The sequence below is a fragment of the Oncorhynchus keta genome, unplaced genomic scaffold (assembly GCF_023373465.1).
Source record: "Oncorhynchus keta strain PuntledgeMale-10-30-2019 unplaced genomic scaffold, Oket_V2 Un_contig_2440_pilon_pilon, whole genome shotgun sequence".
NCBI lineage: Eukaryota > Metazoa > Chordata > Actinopteri > Salmoniformes > Salmonidae > Oncorhynchus > Oncorhynchus keta.
In genome coordinates this window covers 611888-628869 of record NW_026283886.1, presented here as the reverse complement: position 1 = coordinate 628869, position 16982 = coordinate 611888, and the positions used below count along the sequence as shown (strand labels likewise).

The 16982-nt window shown below is 44.2% G+C and overlaps 1 protein-coding gene across 2 annotated transcripts in view; it reads right to left on the bottom strand.

Annotated features, from left to right (window-relative positions):
- LOC118378593 (apoptotic protease-activating factor 1-like) overlaps positions 1-16982 on the bottom strand; it is a 67754-nt gene that overhangs the window by 32425 nt on the left and 18347 nt on the right. Inside the window, exons 13-25 of one of the 2 annotated variants that reach the window (XM_052505618.1) lie at positions 16678-16804; positions 16442-16567; positions 16114-16254; positions 15876-16001; positions 15539-15691; positions 11393-11521; positions 11139-11264; positions 10823-10942; positions 10594-10716; positions 7059-7187; positions 6134-6268; positions 5847-5972; positions 723-848 (exon numbers count right to left, since the gene is read on the bottom strand). In XM_052505618.1, the coding sequence (XP_052361578.1) occupies positions 723-848; positions 5847-5972; positions 6134-6268; positions 7059-7187; positions 10594-10716; positions 10823-10942; positions 11139-11264; positions 11393-11521; positions 15539-15691; positions 15876-16001; positions 16114-16254; positions 16442-16567; positions 16678-16804 (1687 nt within the window). Of the gene's footprint in view, positions 1-722; positions 849-5846; positions 5973-6133; positions 6269-7058; positions 7188-10593; positions 10717-10822; positions 10943-11138; positions 11265-11392; positions 11522-15538; positions 15692-15875; positions 16002-16113; positions 16255-16441; positions 16568-16677; positions 16805-16982 lie in introns of those variants that run through there. The other variant, XR_008110274.1, reaches the window with a different exon arrangement.

The window sequence follows — 16982 nt, the reverse complement described above, 5'->3', positions numbered from 1 at the left end:
AGGCATGAGATGTGGACTCGTCGACATTAGATGACTTTTCAGGTTCTAAAACTTGAGTGTAGTCCAAATGTACTAGTCAGACAGTCAGTCAGGGATAGTTTGTGGAAAGCAGCTGGTAGAAGAACAATGTGATTGTAGAGGAACAGACCGGTCCCTCTGTCATGCTCTCATTTCTTCAGGCTCTAGCCTGTCCCACTCTTTCACTCTCCCTCTTCTTCTCTTTAATTGATCTTATTTTCCATCCCCTCTTGCCCACTCTCATTTCTTCTCTTACCCCACTTTCCCTTCATTTCCATCATCCCTTCTCCCTCTCTCTCCTTCTCTAGGATCTATGCAGATGCCGGAGCCTTAGGGATTCAATCTGACTAACTGTCTTCTACTTCCTCCCCTCCTCTGCCTTCCTTCCTTCCTTCCTTCCTTCCTCTTCATCCCCCCTGCCGACCTGCACACCTGTTCCACATCCTCCTCTCCGTCTCTTTAGAGGTGCAGCACTTCACTCTATTTTTCTATTGCTCCTTCCTTCACTCATGTGCTTACTCCTTCACTTACCCCTCAACTTCCCTCCTAATGCTCCTTCACTTACCCCTCAACTTCCCTCCTAATGCTCCTTCACTCACTCCTTCACTTACCCCTCAACTTCCTTCCTTCTAATGCTCCTTCACTCACTCCTTCCTCCTCCTTTACTCACTCACCCCCCCTTCCATCCCTCTATCCCTACCCACCCGTATCTCTCCGTTGTCGTCGCCGGTTGCTAGGCGCCGGCCGTCCCAAGAGAAGCGGCAGCTGCGGACACAATCCTGGTGGCCGTTCAACAGGCGCACGCACTCCCACGATGCACTGCTCCACACCTGAGGGCCAATGAGAGGAGAAACAGGAGGTCAGAGGTTACAAAAGTTTGTCGAAAATAAAACATTTTCAAATATGTTCTTTTGAACATGCCAAAGCAATTTTGGTTAGGCCACTTCTATATGCAGAGTGCCTTGGTTAATTAAATTGAATAATTTCCTTTTCCCCTGAAGGCCTAACTGTCTATTGTTTCTCTATGCTGCTAGTCTGGTAGCTCAACTCACTGATAATGAAGCCTGGCATCAATTAAAGCCTCCCGGCTGCTCTTTGATAGATGATACTGCCCATACCATAATGCTATTTTTACATTTTATTAACGGAGGACAAATTTATATATATATATATATATATATATATATATATATATATATATATATTTTTTTTTTTTTTTACAGCTTTTTTGCTACATATACATACATGGTACTTTTATATAAAGCAATCACATAACAATAATACATTATAAAACAAAGAAAACAACGTATTATTACCAACCTATCACCATAGACCTCAGCTCCTTAATCCCACCCCTCAGCCACTCTCAGCCCATCCCACCTATCACCATAGACCACCCTCGTTTGGTTTCCATCTACCAGATATTTTTCAATTTTACTGTGATGTATTACATCATTTTTTTTTACCTTTCTAAATCGTAATGTATCCACAGATTGTGAGCTAAAGATGAAAACCTTTCCTACTAGTATTATATTATTTAATGACCGACTATGGCTTTCTAAATTGCCCAACACTGCTATTTGCAAGGTTAATGTTGTGATTTTTTAACCAGTCCTGAACCTGTGACCAGAAACGAGCTACATAGGTGAAATACCAGAATAAATGATCTAGGGATTCTGTCTTTTCGCAGCAAAATCTACAGAGCTGAGGTTGTTGTATGCCCCATTTGGCAAGAATTTATATAATTATTTAAATTGAAAAGCTCTAAGTGTTGTATCAAGTGTTGTTTTTTTGTACCCATTCATAAACCATGTGCCATGGAATCGGTACATCAAAAATCTCTTCCCATCTATTTACATCCTGTCAACATTTTTGTCCTCAGATGAAACTGGTATAATTTTCTATTTACACCAATTCCTTTTCAGCCAATTTGTATCTTTAATATATGGCAGGCAAACAAGTTCCCTACCTTCTCCCTTTTCCACTTGCCTCCTCCATTGTGGTAGTGCTGCAATCAGTTGGTTGTAAATTAGGATTGAGCAGATATTCCTATATATTTTCGATAGTTGCATGTGCCATAATTCCATTTCTAGTCATATCGTTCATAAATATAATACCATTAAAAATAATCATCCATAAAGAATGTGTTTTTTTATTAAATCAGTAAATTTGAGTTTAACCATAAAACAAATGTTGTTATCTTTTTTGGAGGATAAAACTTGAAATTGTAACCAGCTTTGCATGTCTTGTTTCAGAAAGGGCGACACTTTAAACAAAATGTACTGTTCAATTAGTTGGAAATGAGAAGTTGTAATCTGTATAAAGACGCTATTTTTTAACAAAGGATGAGCCTTTCTTAATAATCTATTGGATAAACATTTTGGGTTTAAGTATAATTTATGCATGAGTGATGCTTTTAGTGAGAGGTTTAAAAATGTCATATTTAATAATTTTAGCCCCCCAAAATCATTATATAAATAGGCACGTTTAAATTGTCTGGCTTAGCATTCCAAATAAAATGAAATATTTTTGCTCATATGATTTTAAAAAACGAGTCGTTTTGGAGTAGGCAGTGCCATTAGTAAGTAAACTGTGATAGGACCAAAGTGTTAATGTGATTTTTCCATAAATAGACAAGTATTTACCTCTCCATGGTTACAGAATCATATCTATTTTTTCTAACTTTCTATTGAAATCAATTGTGGTAATTTAATTGATATTTTTTGAGATGTGAATACGAAGTAGGTCTACTTCACCATCTGCCCATTTTATTGGTAAACTACAAGGTAGTGTAAACATATTTGAATTAAATCCCATCAGTATGTAAAGTACATCTAATTGTTGGGTTCGTGAAATATCCTTGTTCATGGTACTGAGGGAGAGAGGGGAACGTTTACGTTCTGTCAGGACGTGTTATTGTTAGACGTCATGTTATCCTATGGGAAGGAGAAGGGCCACAGTCTGGTTTCAGTTGTTGGGTTGTAATTTGAAATACTTGCTACACCAGAAGTGAATGGTTATCTGTAGGAGGAATGTATATGGTGGGGGTCAATTAAGGTTGGATATGAGCCAGGGGCTTGGACTGTTACTGAGTAAGGGAAAGGCAATCACATGGTTGTGGTCACTGATAAGGGTGGAGAGCTGTGGATTAGTGAGGAATCGGGGCCTAGGTCAGGGAGAAGGAACAGTTTATTACCCACATCACTTACCTTCCTACCTACCATTAAATATGTAATGTTTAGAGAAAGGGAGGAGACCACCTGAAGTGGGGAATATATATACACTTGTGCTGGTGGGAACATGTCTGTCTGTTCAGCTATCTGACCCATTTGGTGAATAAACTTGGTTTGAGCTTTTCCTAGTTTTTACTCTGTTTATTTAGAACCTAACATAATAAAGAATACTCTGTTTATTACAAGAACACAATGTTCTTAGCAAATTGTCTCTGTCTTTGTCTGTCCATCTCTCTCCCTCTTTCGCTCTCTCTTTCATGCTTGGAGAGAACATCACATGGTAGATGATTAAAAAGTGATTATTTGGCACAACGTCTCGTAGTCATCTGAAGGTCAATAGACAGAGGGAGGAAGGGAGAGAGAAAGGAACAGAGGAGAGAGACGAGTGGAACAAAAACCTTCAGTCTTTTATTCTATCAGACAAACACGATCAGACTCAGGGTTCGGCTTTGACCTATGATAGACTGTGGGTGTATGTGTGTATACAGTCTTAAGAAAGTATCTGGCTTACGAAAGTATTGGCATTTTTCCTATTTTGTTGCCTTACACCCTGGAATTCAAATAGATTTTGGTGGGGGGGGGGGTTGTAATCATTTGATTTACACAACTTTGAAGATGCAAAATATTTTTTCTTGTGAAACAAACAAGAAATAAGACAAAAAAAACGTACCATTTGAGCGGGCATAACTATCCCCCCCCCAAAAGTCAATACTTTGTAGAGCTACCTTTTTCAGCAATTACAACTGCAAGTCTCTTGGGATATGTCTCTATAAGCTTGGCACATCTAGCCATTGGGATTTTCACCCATTCCTCAAGGCAAAACAGCTCCAGCTCCTTCAAGTTGGATGGGTTCTGCTGGTGTACAGCAATCTTTAAGTCATACCACAGATCCTCAATTGGATTGAAGTCTGGGCTTTGACTAGGCCATTCCAGGACATTTAAATGTTCCCCCTTAAACCACTCAAGTGTTGCTTTAGCAGTATGCTTAGGGTCATTGTCCTGTTGCAAGGTGAACCTCCGTCCCAATCTCAAATCTCTGGAAGACAAACAGGTTTCCCCTCAAGAATTTCCCTGTATTTAGCGCCATCCATCATTCCTTCAATTCTGACCAGTTTCCCAGTCCTTGCCGATGACAAACATCCCCACAGCATGATGCTGCCACCACCATGCTTCACTGTGGGGATGGTGTCCTTGGGGTGATGTGAGGTGTTGGGTTTGCGCAAGACATAACAGTTTACTTGATGGCCAAAATGCTCAATTTTAGTCTCATCTAACCAGAGTACCTTCTTCCATATGTTTGGGGAGTCTCCCACATGCCTTTTGGCGAACACAAAACACATTTTTCTGGCCACACTTCCGTAAAGCCCAGCTCTGTGGAGTGTAAGTCTTAAAATGGTCCTATGGACAAATACTACAATCTCCGCTGTGGAGCTTTGCAGCTCCTTCAGAGTTATCTTTGGTTTCTTTGTTGCCTCTCTGATTAATGCCCTCCTTGCCTGGTCTGTGAGTTTTGGTGGGCGGCCCTCTCTTGGAAGGTTTGATGTGGTGCCATATGCTTTCTATTTTTTATTTTTTATAATGGATTTAAAATGGTGCTCCATGGGACGTTCAAAGATTTTTTTTATTTTTATAACCGAACCCTGATCTGTACTTCTCCACAACTTTGTCCCGGACCTGTTTGGAGAGCTCCTTGGTCTTCATAGTGCTGCTTGCTTGGTGGTAATTGGTTGCACCAGATCTTATTTAGGGGCTTCATAGCAAAGGGGGTGAATACATATGCACACCACTTTTCAGTTGTTTTTTGTTTGTTACTTCACCAATTTCGACAATTTTATGTATGTCCATTACATGAAATCCAAATAAAAATCCCCTTAAATTACAGGTTATAATGCAACAAAATAGGAAAAAAACACACACCTCGGTAGACACACCAGAAACATGCAATACTCCAATGCCAATTTGGATGCTGACAAATAAACATTCCCACAGTGAGTGACCAACTCAATGATCCTGTGACTGACAGAAGAAAGAGGGGGAAACAAGGATAGAAAATAGAAGAAAGAGGGAACAACACACATTGATGGAGAGAACGAGGAAGGTCGATCGAGGGCAAAAACACAGTAAGGTGACAGAGTGAAAACCTAGTCAAGAGGAGAGATCCTCTCCCAACCTACAGTGTCAAAGTCAACCGCATAGCAGCAGCCTGCTCTCTCTCACAAACACGCACACACACAGGTAATGCTAAGTAGGAGGAGAGGAGAGGGCCTGCGGTACGGTCTGTAGGTTGCAAACTTAATGACCGCTGTAGAGACAGGGAGGCAAGTGGGCGGCTTGACCGCTGTAGAGACAGGGAGGCAAGTGGGCGGCTTGACCGCTGGAGGGCCAGGGAGGCGACTGGGCGACTTGACCGCTGGCTAAGTTAGCGACCGCTAACATGTCCACCCCAAGCTACCAATGACCTTTAGTTGACCACATAATAATGTACACTATACACACGGTTCTGAAAGGATCATGATATAGACAACATGTCTGTCTCACACAGATCTAAGAATTTAGGCTGGGTTCTGTCGCATACTGATGACACGTGTGTGTTACCTTGGCAGTCTTGTCAGCGGAGGTGGTGGCGAAGAGCTGTCCGTCAGGTGACACGTCACAGGCTAACACCGCCCCCTGGTGACACACTAGATCCTGCAGCCGTTCACCACTAGACATGTCCCACACCTGGGGGGAGGGAGCGAGAGGGGGAGACGCTTTCGGTGTCACCTCCCTCTAGTAAATATCCTTCAGTTCATGTAAGTGCACGCTGATTGTAACTTGTTGCATGCGTGTGTGTTTCTAAGTCTTACTGTCTGTCTGGTACTGCATACGTGTGCTTGTATTACCTTGATGGTGCCATCAAAGGACCAGCTGAGGAGATGTGTCTCTGAGGAGGGTGAGGTGGTGAGCAGAGAGAAGCATCTGACCTGCTCCTTGTGGCCCTCCAGAACCACACACTCACCTGTCCTCCACCTCCACACCTACAGGGGGGAGGGACAGAGAGAGAGCGAGATAAAGCGCGAGAAAGAGCACGAGAGCGATCACCTTCTGGCACTGGAGTGGGTAAAAGTTGCACCTCAACCAGGGATTTAGCAAAACCGCAGTTATGGAGGGTAAGCTGATCCTGGATCTGTGCCCAGAATGAGAGTATTCAGCTGCTAGGAGGGGATGGGCACTGGGCAGAATATTGGCCTCTATGCAAATATCTCAGACAATGATTGACATATCAAACTCTCACCACTCCAGAATTCAGTGGTCAGAGTAACAGCTATGTTTTCTGTATAGAGCTATTCACATTCCCTGTAGGTGAACATTTCCTCAAAGTGAATCTATCCACCAAATATTCCCTTTTCAGCGGAGCTACTCAAACATTATTCATATGAACAGGAGACGGTCCATGGACAGAAAGGGCCTAAACAGGAGACTAAACAGGAGAATACAGAGTAAGATGAATACAAAATGAGGCTGTGCTGTTCTGATTTGCAGCAAGGTGGTGCTCTGGATAGTGTGTGTACTTCTGATAGGCAGATAGGTCTAGCAGTGGACAGGCTGTCCTAAAAACTGAGGAGAGGAGATGAGAGACAGAGGAGATGAGAGGATATGTTCAGTGAGGTGGAACTGTAGAGGAGAGCTGTTAGGGGTGACAGAGCGGAACAGTCCGAAAACATCAGACACACACACACATACGCAGACACACAGGGAGGGAAATAACAAACCACAGAAGAGAAGACAAGAAGAAAGAAGGATGAGGAAGAAAGAGAAGGGCCCCACCCGTATGGTGGTGTCCTCAGAGGAGGTGATGAGTGTGTGTCCCTCCGGGGTGAACTGGCAGTGGAGAACTGCCCTGGTGTGACCCTGAAGAGTGGCTAGAGAGGTCCCCGACGGCACCTCCAACACCTGGGCAGAGAGAGGGGAGGGAGGAGAAGGGAGAGAGACAGATGATTCCATGTCAATCCTTTATTACTGTGTCAAAAGAGCAAAAACAATCTATTAAAATCATGAGTTGACACACATCCCAAGAAGTTGGAGAGGGGTTGACTAACAGAATAGCAAACTTAGAAAATGTTTAATAAGATAGTCACACACTTTATTTAGCTCCCAAAAGTGTTAAAACAAGCAACTGCTCAAGTGAGATGGAAAACAGGAGACGGAAAGAAGAGGGAACACAGAGATATTTAGAGGGGAAACCTGGGAGGATAAATTGATAACCTTCTGACTGTCTATGGGTAAGCCTAGACCAAAACTAGTAAAAGATAAACATGTGGAGCAAAATAAAAATAATAAAAATATATTAGAATAAAAAAGGAGACCAAAGTAATGCGTTTGGGTTGACAGTGATAAGCTCATCAAAAAGGACATGTTTTAAATATTACCGGGCTCTGCGTACGATTGATCAGCCCATTAGCAGAGTGGCTCTGCCCTGACTGTTTTGTGTGAGGGTCTGACAGACAACACTGCCACAGCAGGACAAAAAACAGCTCTGATGCCCAAAGAACTGGCTTCAAGTTACAAAACCACTTTAATCTTATAAAGGGAGACAACAGAAACTCGGACAACCTAGAGTACATTATTGAGGTCCTAGAAGTCCTAACTGTCTTATAAACTTCCTGCGCCATCTTTGATAACTTGACTGAGTAGTTGGACTAGAATTTTAAGGCTGAATTCTGTTGACATTGAATTATTGTAAATTTCAAACTTAAGTTTAATAGCTTAAGTTATTCATTAATATGGTAAGATTTAGAAACAATAAGGGCCATACTTGAAGTCTATTAATATTATCGCAAATTAATTCAACCCAATTAACCCTCCTGGTACGATATCTGTAGTGTAAACCAATAAACTAAAAGGCAAAGAAACACAGAAGCTCATAACTTTAGACAAAATGACTACACATGCATGCAAGCATGCACACAGACACTCACTGCAAGGTGAAATCTCAATCTAGGACTCACCTTGTACTAAAATATTTAAACCTCTCAAATAAAACCCTACTTCAAACAAACGCGTGAGACGGCTAGCCGCAGGGCATGCCAACCAGAGGACGCTCTGCGATGCTACTGGGAAATGGGTTTCAAAAGGTTGCCAGCTCACCTCAAGGTTTGGGAATGAGGCAGCAGGGAGGGTGCTCAGGGCGATATGGGGGAAAGGTTGAGTAAAACATGTTAGCGTTAGGAATACTAGTTTGGCTTATGACGCTTAGGAATAAACAGATCAACGAAAGCAGCACAGATCTGATCTGAGAGCAGTGGTCATCGGAGCACCTTACGATGAGCAGGTTAACATGTACTGATCCCTGATCTGTTTTCATCCACATCTGCTGCCTCCCTAGTGTAATACTGCATACAGAAAGATATGCTGTGACGTGCACCTTAAACTCCATTTGAACAATAGATCACTCCACAGTACTGGAGCTATCCCTCGCCCTAATACTGATCACAATCCCTTTGAGAAGGTCAAGGAACACACACAGACACACACCTTAAAATACTATTTAAAAAGATCAGGACTTGATTGAGCCTGGTGCAATGGACAAATGGAATAGTCCCAACAGTGCACACCTTGACCATCTAGTCAGACTAAAGCAAAGTATCTGTAATATTATTTGAAATCAGATCCAAGCACACAGTGGAGGCTGCTGAGGGGAGGACGGCTCATAGTAATGGCTGGACTGGTATTAATCACATAGAAACCATGTGTTCGATACAATTCCATTGACTCCATTCCAGCCATTATTATGAGCCGTCCTCCCCTCAGCAGCCTCTACTGACGCGCACACGTGCCATATCACACTACCATACCTGCACACTGCCTGTTTCTAGCCCTAGCGCCAGCAACAAGCCCCTGTGAGGGGTCAGCCGCTGTAGAGTCCTCCATCCAATGGTCCTCAGTACCTGCCTAACTGTCTTCCCACCTGCCTGGGGTAGAACACACTTTCTTCAACACTCCTGTCCCTCTCTTCTTTTCCTTCTTAATAGAAAAACAGCATGTCATTTCAGAGGAGAGAACCGAGCCAATCAAAGTGGCAATTACGGCCCAGAAAGAAGACTAGAAGGCATGCGTCAAACTGAGTCAATGACAACGAGGGCATTGCTTTGTGAGTTCATTAGAGTTCTGGTCAATTTATACCTCTCTGCTCTACTAGCACAGTGGCTCTGATGTGGAGAGAGAGAGAGAGCAGGCAGAGAGAGAAAGAGTGAGAGAGAGAAAGAGTGAGAGAGTGAGAGAGTGCGAGAGCGCAAGAGCTAGAGGGGGAGAGAGAGAGAGCACAAGAGCTAGAGGGAGCAAGAGATAGTGCGAGAGAGCAAGAGTTAGAGGGAGAGTGCGAGCGAGAGCGGGGGGCAGACTACTGCAGCAGCGGACCTGGAAGGAAACAAAGCAGAAGCTCCCTCTGGTGGAAATGAGAGGAATTAGATGGAATGGAACAGGTGTAAAGACCAACACAAGTATCCTCACAGTGAAACCAACATTTCCATGGTATGCCCACTTTTCACATGTTAAGTAACTGATATTACACAACCCTACAGAGTTTTTCAGCTCCACTCATTTCAACCATTATCATCCCTTTATCCCTCAGCCCCCTCTTGACTGAGAAGAGTACACAGACACCTAGGTGTGTGTGTGTGTGTGTGTGAGAGAGAAGAGGGCTGAGTTATTATAATACATTAACCCCTGTGTTGGTTCGAGCCCAGGCCCCCTTGATTAATTAGAGGTTCCTGAGGTGACACAGAGAGACAGAGAGCTGGGTACCGTACGGAGGGAGGGAGGGAGAGCTGGGTACCGGAGGGAGAGAGGGAGAGAGAGAGGGAGAGAGAGCTGGGTACCGTACAGTAGGACTGAGACAGGGTTGACAGGCCAGACAGAGGTTTCCAGCACAATGTCACCAGCCATTACTGGATGTGAGAAACACCTCCTCCAGCAAGGTGAACATGATTTTTACAGAACAGCACCAGTGGAAAAACTGTCAAACTTAGTTTTGGTGCAACATTGTGTACAGCTTTACCTTCAAAAATGTATCTTCCTGCCTTTCCTACAGCTCAGTTGATCAAGTTTGGCAGTGACACCATCTTCTCCAGCCAAAAAGCCTTTTACATTTCTGGCACTTTTCCCTCATAGCACCTGCACTTTTGTCAAGTTAAGCATAAATTATACGTAAGCATTTTCCTACTTTTGTGTCCTTGAAGATTTTTGCTTTCTGGTATGTGTGTGAGGGTAAAAGTGTGTGTATATGTGAGCGTACCTGTGTGTGTGTGTGTGTGTGTGTGTGTGTGTGTGTGTGTGTGTGTGTGTGTGTGTGTGTGTGTGTGTGTATCGTCCCATCCTCTCGTCCCAGCCCCACGGCTGAGGTCTGTGAGCAGATCGCAGTGCAGCGGATACGAGACTCCTGGTTCTCTGACTGGAACATCACCGCTCCGGTCCTCCCATTCCTCACCTGACACACACACACACACACGCACACACGCCAGCCTGCTGGGTTAACACCTGTCACATCTGTAAGGCGTCATTGTGTGTGTGCGAGTCCAGCCCAGCCCTCTCACCTGCAGTCTGTTGCGGTTGTCGGCGGCGACCACAGTAATGTCACCATTGTTAAAGAGCACGTCAGAGTCCCTCTTCAGACAGACAGCCGAGGAGGTGTGAACTTTATTAGTCTCCCACACCTGACACACACACACACACAACAAAGGCATTACATTTTTTATGCCATTAAAAAGGTTAAATGGTTAAGTACAATATGTCACGAGAAGGGTTAACTGATGAAGACAGATTGGACAAATTATTGACAGACAAGACGGCAGATGCACAAATACACACACACACACACACACACACACACACACACACACACACACACACCCTGACGGTCTGGTCGTCAGAACAGGAGAGCAGTAGAGATCCGTCAGGGGAGAACTGGACTCCATGGACCCAGCTCAGATGACCACTACAGTCAGCCATCTTCTTACTGGTCTCTATGTCCCACAGCTGGAGGGAAGAGGCGTATGATGTCATATCCTGCCGTATGATGGTGTAGTAGTTTGATAGGGCTATAGCCACCACGTGTGTACCTACATGGCACAGTGTAATAGTCAACAGCCTGTGTGTGTGTGTACCTCCACAGCATAGTGTGACAGTGCGATGGCCACCAGGTTGCTGCTGGGGCAGGCGTGACAGTACTGCACCGTGCTCAGACGACTGGTCCGGATCTCCAACAACATGGCCGCCGTCTCTACATCAAACACCTGGGAACAGCAGGAGGGATCTGTCACTCCACCATAGTTATAGCTGGTGATCGCTCTCTAGTGCAACTGCCAATATGTGGGGCACAAAATGGCTTCCATGCATAAGCTAGTGATAACTTTCTAGACACTTCTTGATGGCCCCTTGAAGGGCTCAGAGGTTGTTAGGTCAGACCATGTAGAGATCTAATTGTAAGTTGCTCTGGAGTCTTTGCTAAATGACTCAAATGTAATGTGAACTGTAAAGGACATGACAGGATGGGATTAGATGGAAGCAACATGGTAATAGCCTGATAAACTGCTAAGTGAAGTCTCAACTGCAGGTTTTGTTTTCATTCATTTTTATGACTTTGCAGCTGTCCCATCTAGCGGGAACCACAGTTCTGCCTTCAGGGCAAGACTCATGACAATACATGTCAACCTGTATCTTAACCATGGATGATGATGATTTCCATATCTTCCAACTTGGCAAAGTGTGTGATTGAAGGGAAAGCAGACCGAAGTAAAGAAAGGGAAAGAGATGGAGAGAAAACAGAGAGATTCAGGTAGAAAACAAAAGAGTTCCAACTGCTGTTTCTACGTGCCATAACTGTTTTTAAAGTCAATCAAGCTCTCTCTTCTTTTATCAATAGTAGCCTACAAACTGACAACTCTGACATTGAACGCCACTCTGACATTGAACGCCACTCTGATTCCTGGAGTGGAGAGAACAGACATGGACCTTTCCATTTCCCAGGAGTGGGACGGCTTTATTCTCAGTCAGAACACACGCTTCTGCCCTCTGATGGGCAGACAGGCCCAAATACCAAAACATGAAAGACAAGTTGTCCAGGGCATTCTCATTGCTTCACAGACAGATTGCTCTAGGAGCAGTTTATTAGACAAGAACATACCGCTAAACACAAATATATTGACAGAATTTGACAGACACGGTGTACAACACATTATGAACACCTGCTCTTTCCATTACAGACTGACCAGGTGAATCCAGGTGAAAGCTTATTGATGATCCACTTCAAATCAGTGTAGATGAAAGGGAGGAGACAGGTTAAAAATACTTCTTTAAGCCTTGAGACAATTGAGAAATGGATTGTGTACGTGTGCCATTCAGAGGGTGAATGAGCAAGACAAAAAGATTTAAGTGCCTTTGATCGGGGTATGGTAGTAGGTGCCAGGCACACTGGTTCTGCTCGGTTTATCACAGTTTTATCAAGAACAGTCCACCACCCAAAGGACATCCAGCCAACTTGACACAACTGTGGGACACATTGGAGTCAACATGCCAGCCCAGGACCTTCACATCTGGCTTCTTCACCTGCAGGATCGTCTGAGACCAGCCACCCGGACAGCTGATGAAACTGTGGGTTTGCGCAACTGGAGAATTTCTGCACAAACTGTCAGAAACTGTCTCAGGGAAGCTCATCTGCATGCTAGTCGTCCACAGCCACAACATTCCACAGGCCAATATCAACAGCCTGATCAATTCTATGCAAAGGAGATGTCACACTGCATGAAGCAAATGGTGGTCACAACAGATACTGACTGGTTTTCTAATCCACGGCCCAAGTTTAAAAATAAAAAACAACATTTTAAGGTATCTGTGACCAACAGATGCATATCTGTATTCCCAGTCATGTGAAATCCCTAGATTAGGGCCTAATACATTTATTTACATTGACTGATTTCTTTTTATGAACTGTAACTCAGCAAAATCTTACAAATTGTTGCATGTTTGGTTTCTATTTTTGTTCAGTGTAGTGTTAGCCATAGCAAGTTACCGAAGTCCATTCAACATTCAGCCAGCTCCTGGAGAGGGTAGTAAGTTTTAAGTTCCTCAGCATACACATCACAGACAAACTGATTTGGTCCACTCACACAGACAGCATCGTGAAGAAGGCGCAGTAGCGCCTCTTCAACCTCAGGAGGCTGAAGAAATTTGGCTTGTCACCAAAAGCACTCACAAACTTCTACAGATTCACATTCGAGAGCATCCTGGCGGGCTGTATCACAGCCTGGTACGGCAACTGCTCTGCCCACAACCGTAAGGCTCTCCAGAGTGTAGTGAGGTCTGCACAACGCATCACCGGGGGCAAACTACCTGCCCTCCAAGACACCTACACCACACGATGTTACAGGAAGGCCATAAAGATCATCAAGGACAACAACCACCCGAGCCACTGCCTGTTCACCCCGCTATCATCCAGAAGGCGAGGTCAGTACAGGTGCATCAAAGCTGGGACCGAGAGACTGAAAAACAGCTTCTATCTTAAGGCAATCAGACTGTTAAACAGCCACCACTAACATTGAGTGGCTGCTGCCAACATACTGACTCATCTCCAGCCACTTTAATAATGGGAAATTATGGGAAATGTAAAATATATCACTAGCCACTTTAAACAATGCTACCTAATATAATGTTACATACCCTACATTATTCATATCATATGCATACGTCATATACTGTACTCTATATCATCAAAAGCATCCTTATGTAATACATGTATCACTAGCCACTTTAACTATGCCACTTTGTTTACATACTCATCTCATATGTATATACTGTACTCGATACCATCTACTGTACCCTGCCTATGCTGCTCTGTACCATCACTCATTCATATATCTTTATGTACATATTCTTTATCCTCTTACACTTGTGTCTATAAGACAGTAGTTTTGGAATTGTTAGTTAGATTACTTGTTGGTTATCACTGCATTGTCGGAACTAGAAGCACAAGCATTTCGCTACACTCGCACTAACATCTGCTAACCATGTGTATGTGACAAATACAATTTGATTTGATTTGAAGTCCATTCAACATTCAGCCACTCCTGGAGAGGGTAGTAAGTTTTAAGTTCCTCAGCATACACATCACAGACAAACTGATTTGGTCCACTCACACAGACAGCATCGTGAAGAAGGCGCAGTAGCGCCTCTTCAACCTCAGGAGGCTGAAGAAATTTGGCTTGTCACCAAAAGCACTCACAAACTTCTACAGATTCACATTCGAGAGCATCCTGGCGGGCTGTATCACAGCCTGGTACGGCAACTGCTCTGCCCACAACCGTAAGGCTCTCCAGAGTGTAGTGAGGTCTGCACAACGCATCACCGGGGGCAAACTACCTGCCCTCCAAGACACCTACACCACACGATGTTACAGGAAGGCCATAAAGATCATCAAGGACAACAACCACCCGAGCCACTGCCTGTTCACCCCGCTATCATCCAGAAGGCGAGGTCAGTACAGGTGCATCAAAGCTGGGACCGAGAGACTGAAAAACAGCTTCTATCTTAAGGCAATCAGACTGTTAAACAGCCACCACTAACATTGAGTGGCTGCTGCCAACATACTGACTCATCTCCAGCCACTTTAATAATGGGAAATTATGGGAAATGTAAAATATATCACTAGCCACTTTAAACAATGCTACCTAATATAATGTTACATACCCTACATTATTCATATCATATGCATACGTCATATACTGTACTCTATATCATCAAAAGCATCCTTATGTAATACATGTATCACTAGCCACTTTAACTATGCCACTTTGTTTACATACTCATCTCATATGTATATACTGTACTCGATACCATCTACTGTACCTTGCCTATGCTGCTCTGTACCATCACTCATTCATATATCTTTATGTACATATTCTTTATCCCCTTACACTGTGTATAAGACAGTAGTTTTGGAATTGTTAGTTAGATTACTTGTTGGTTATCACTGCATTGTCGGAACTAGAAGCACAAGCATTTCGCTACACTCGCATTAACATCTGCTAACCATGTGTATGTGACAAATAAAATTTGATTTGATTTGAAGTCCATTCAACATTCAGCCAGCTCCTACTCTGATGCAACATGCTAAACAAATCTGGTCTGAGTCATGGAGCTCCACCAGGGGACCACCCCTCAGTCCCTGTGCCCACGCCATGGCCCCATGCTAGCCGGACGGAGCAGAGCAGAGGCTTACTAACTCAGCAGGGGAGGGCTGGCTCTTCAACACTCACAAAGACTGCGTTCCTGGCAGCACAGATGATGGTCCTGCCGTCTGCTGACCAGGTGCTGCACTTCACCATGACCTCCGTCTGCTCTCTCTGCTCCGGGAACATGTCCGCCACGTCTATGGACTTCCACTCATTAGCAGAGGACACCTCCCACAGCTGAAACACACATGCAAGCACACAGGTAGGCACGCACACATGCATGTACAGAAACACATACACAGGTACGTACAATTAATGTTGTTAAATACATAGTAGTAGTCTACACCTAAATTAAAAACCTTTATCTTTATTTGCTAATATGAACAAACAAAGCCATAGGTGGTAACTATGCCCCGCCCACCTTCAGGGTTCCGTCGCTGGAAGAGGTGGAGAGGTAGGCGTCATCAGGGGAGAAACAGCAGTGATTGACAGGCTCCAAATGACCAAACATGGTGTTCTGGGAGGAGGGTTTATTGATGTTCCACAGCTAGAGAGAGAGAGGGTGGGATGGATATATATCGTATAGCCAGAGTGCAAAAAATGTGGCCTACTTCATGGTTTTTAAATCATACACACACACAACAGAAACACAGGCTCACCTTGGTGTTCATGAACTTGTCGTTGGAACAGGTGGCCAGTAGGAGGCGTCGGCGTGTGTTGGTGAACTGACAGTGGTTGACCTGCTCCTCGTGTTCGTCCTCAAACATCCTCATCAGAGTCCCACGCTCCACATTCCAAACCTGGCACACAACACAGATACTGTAGTTACATAGATATACAACTCCTTTATTTGCTTTCCAAACCTTTTACACAACACAGATTAGAGACAGACAAACGACTTCCGTCTGTCGCAGTCGGGTTGTCAGGCAAGTCTGTCTGAAGTCTGTCCAAAGTTTGAATGGCAGAGGGGAGGCTTCCACACCATACCTTGACCTTCCTATCACTGGAGCAGGTTGCTAGGAGACGGTCATCCGGGGAGAAGGCGCAGCAGAGCACCTCATCGTCGTGGGCCTGGATCTCCAGCAGCTTCTCCCCAGACGTGCTCTTAAACACCTGGAGAACCACACAGGACAGAGTTTATAGAGGACACTCACTCACACAAACAGGGAAGTGTGGGAGATAGTGTGTAAAATATTTATTTCAAAAGAATGTGTGCGTCTTACTCGCAGTGTCTTGCTGGAGCCACAGGAGGCGATCTTGGTGCCGTCGTGGGAGAAGCAGGCAGAGTAGATGGATCCCTGGTGGGCCTGGACCACCAGACGAGACAGGCTCTTCAGACTACTTTTGTTCCTGAAACAAACCACAAACATAAATTACTTAGAGAACGTGAGCATGAGGGGATGTTAGAGGAAGCAGAACATCAGGGAATGAGACTAAAACTTAAGAGTTATGGTCATAGAGTTGGATAGTTGGCACGTCTTTGCATGTACAATGGCTTCTGTTTTAGCATGGGCAGTGCCACTGACAC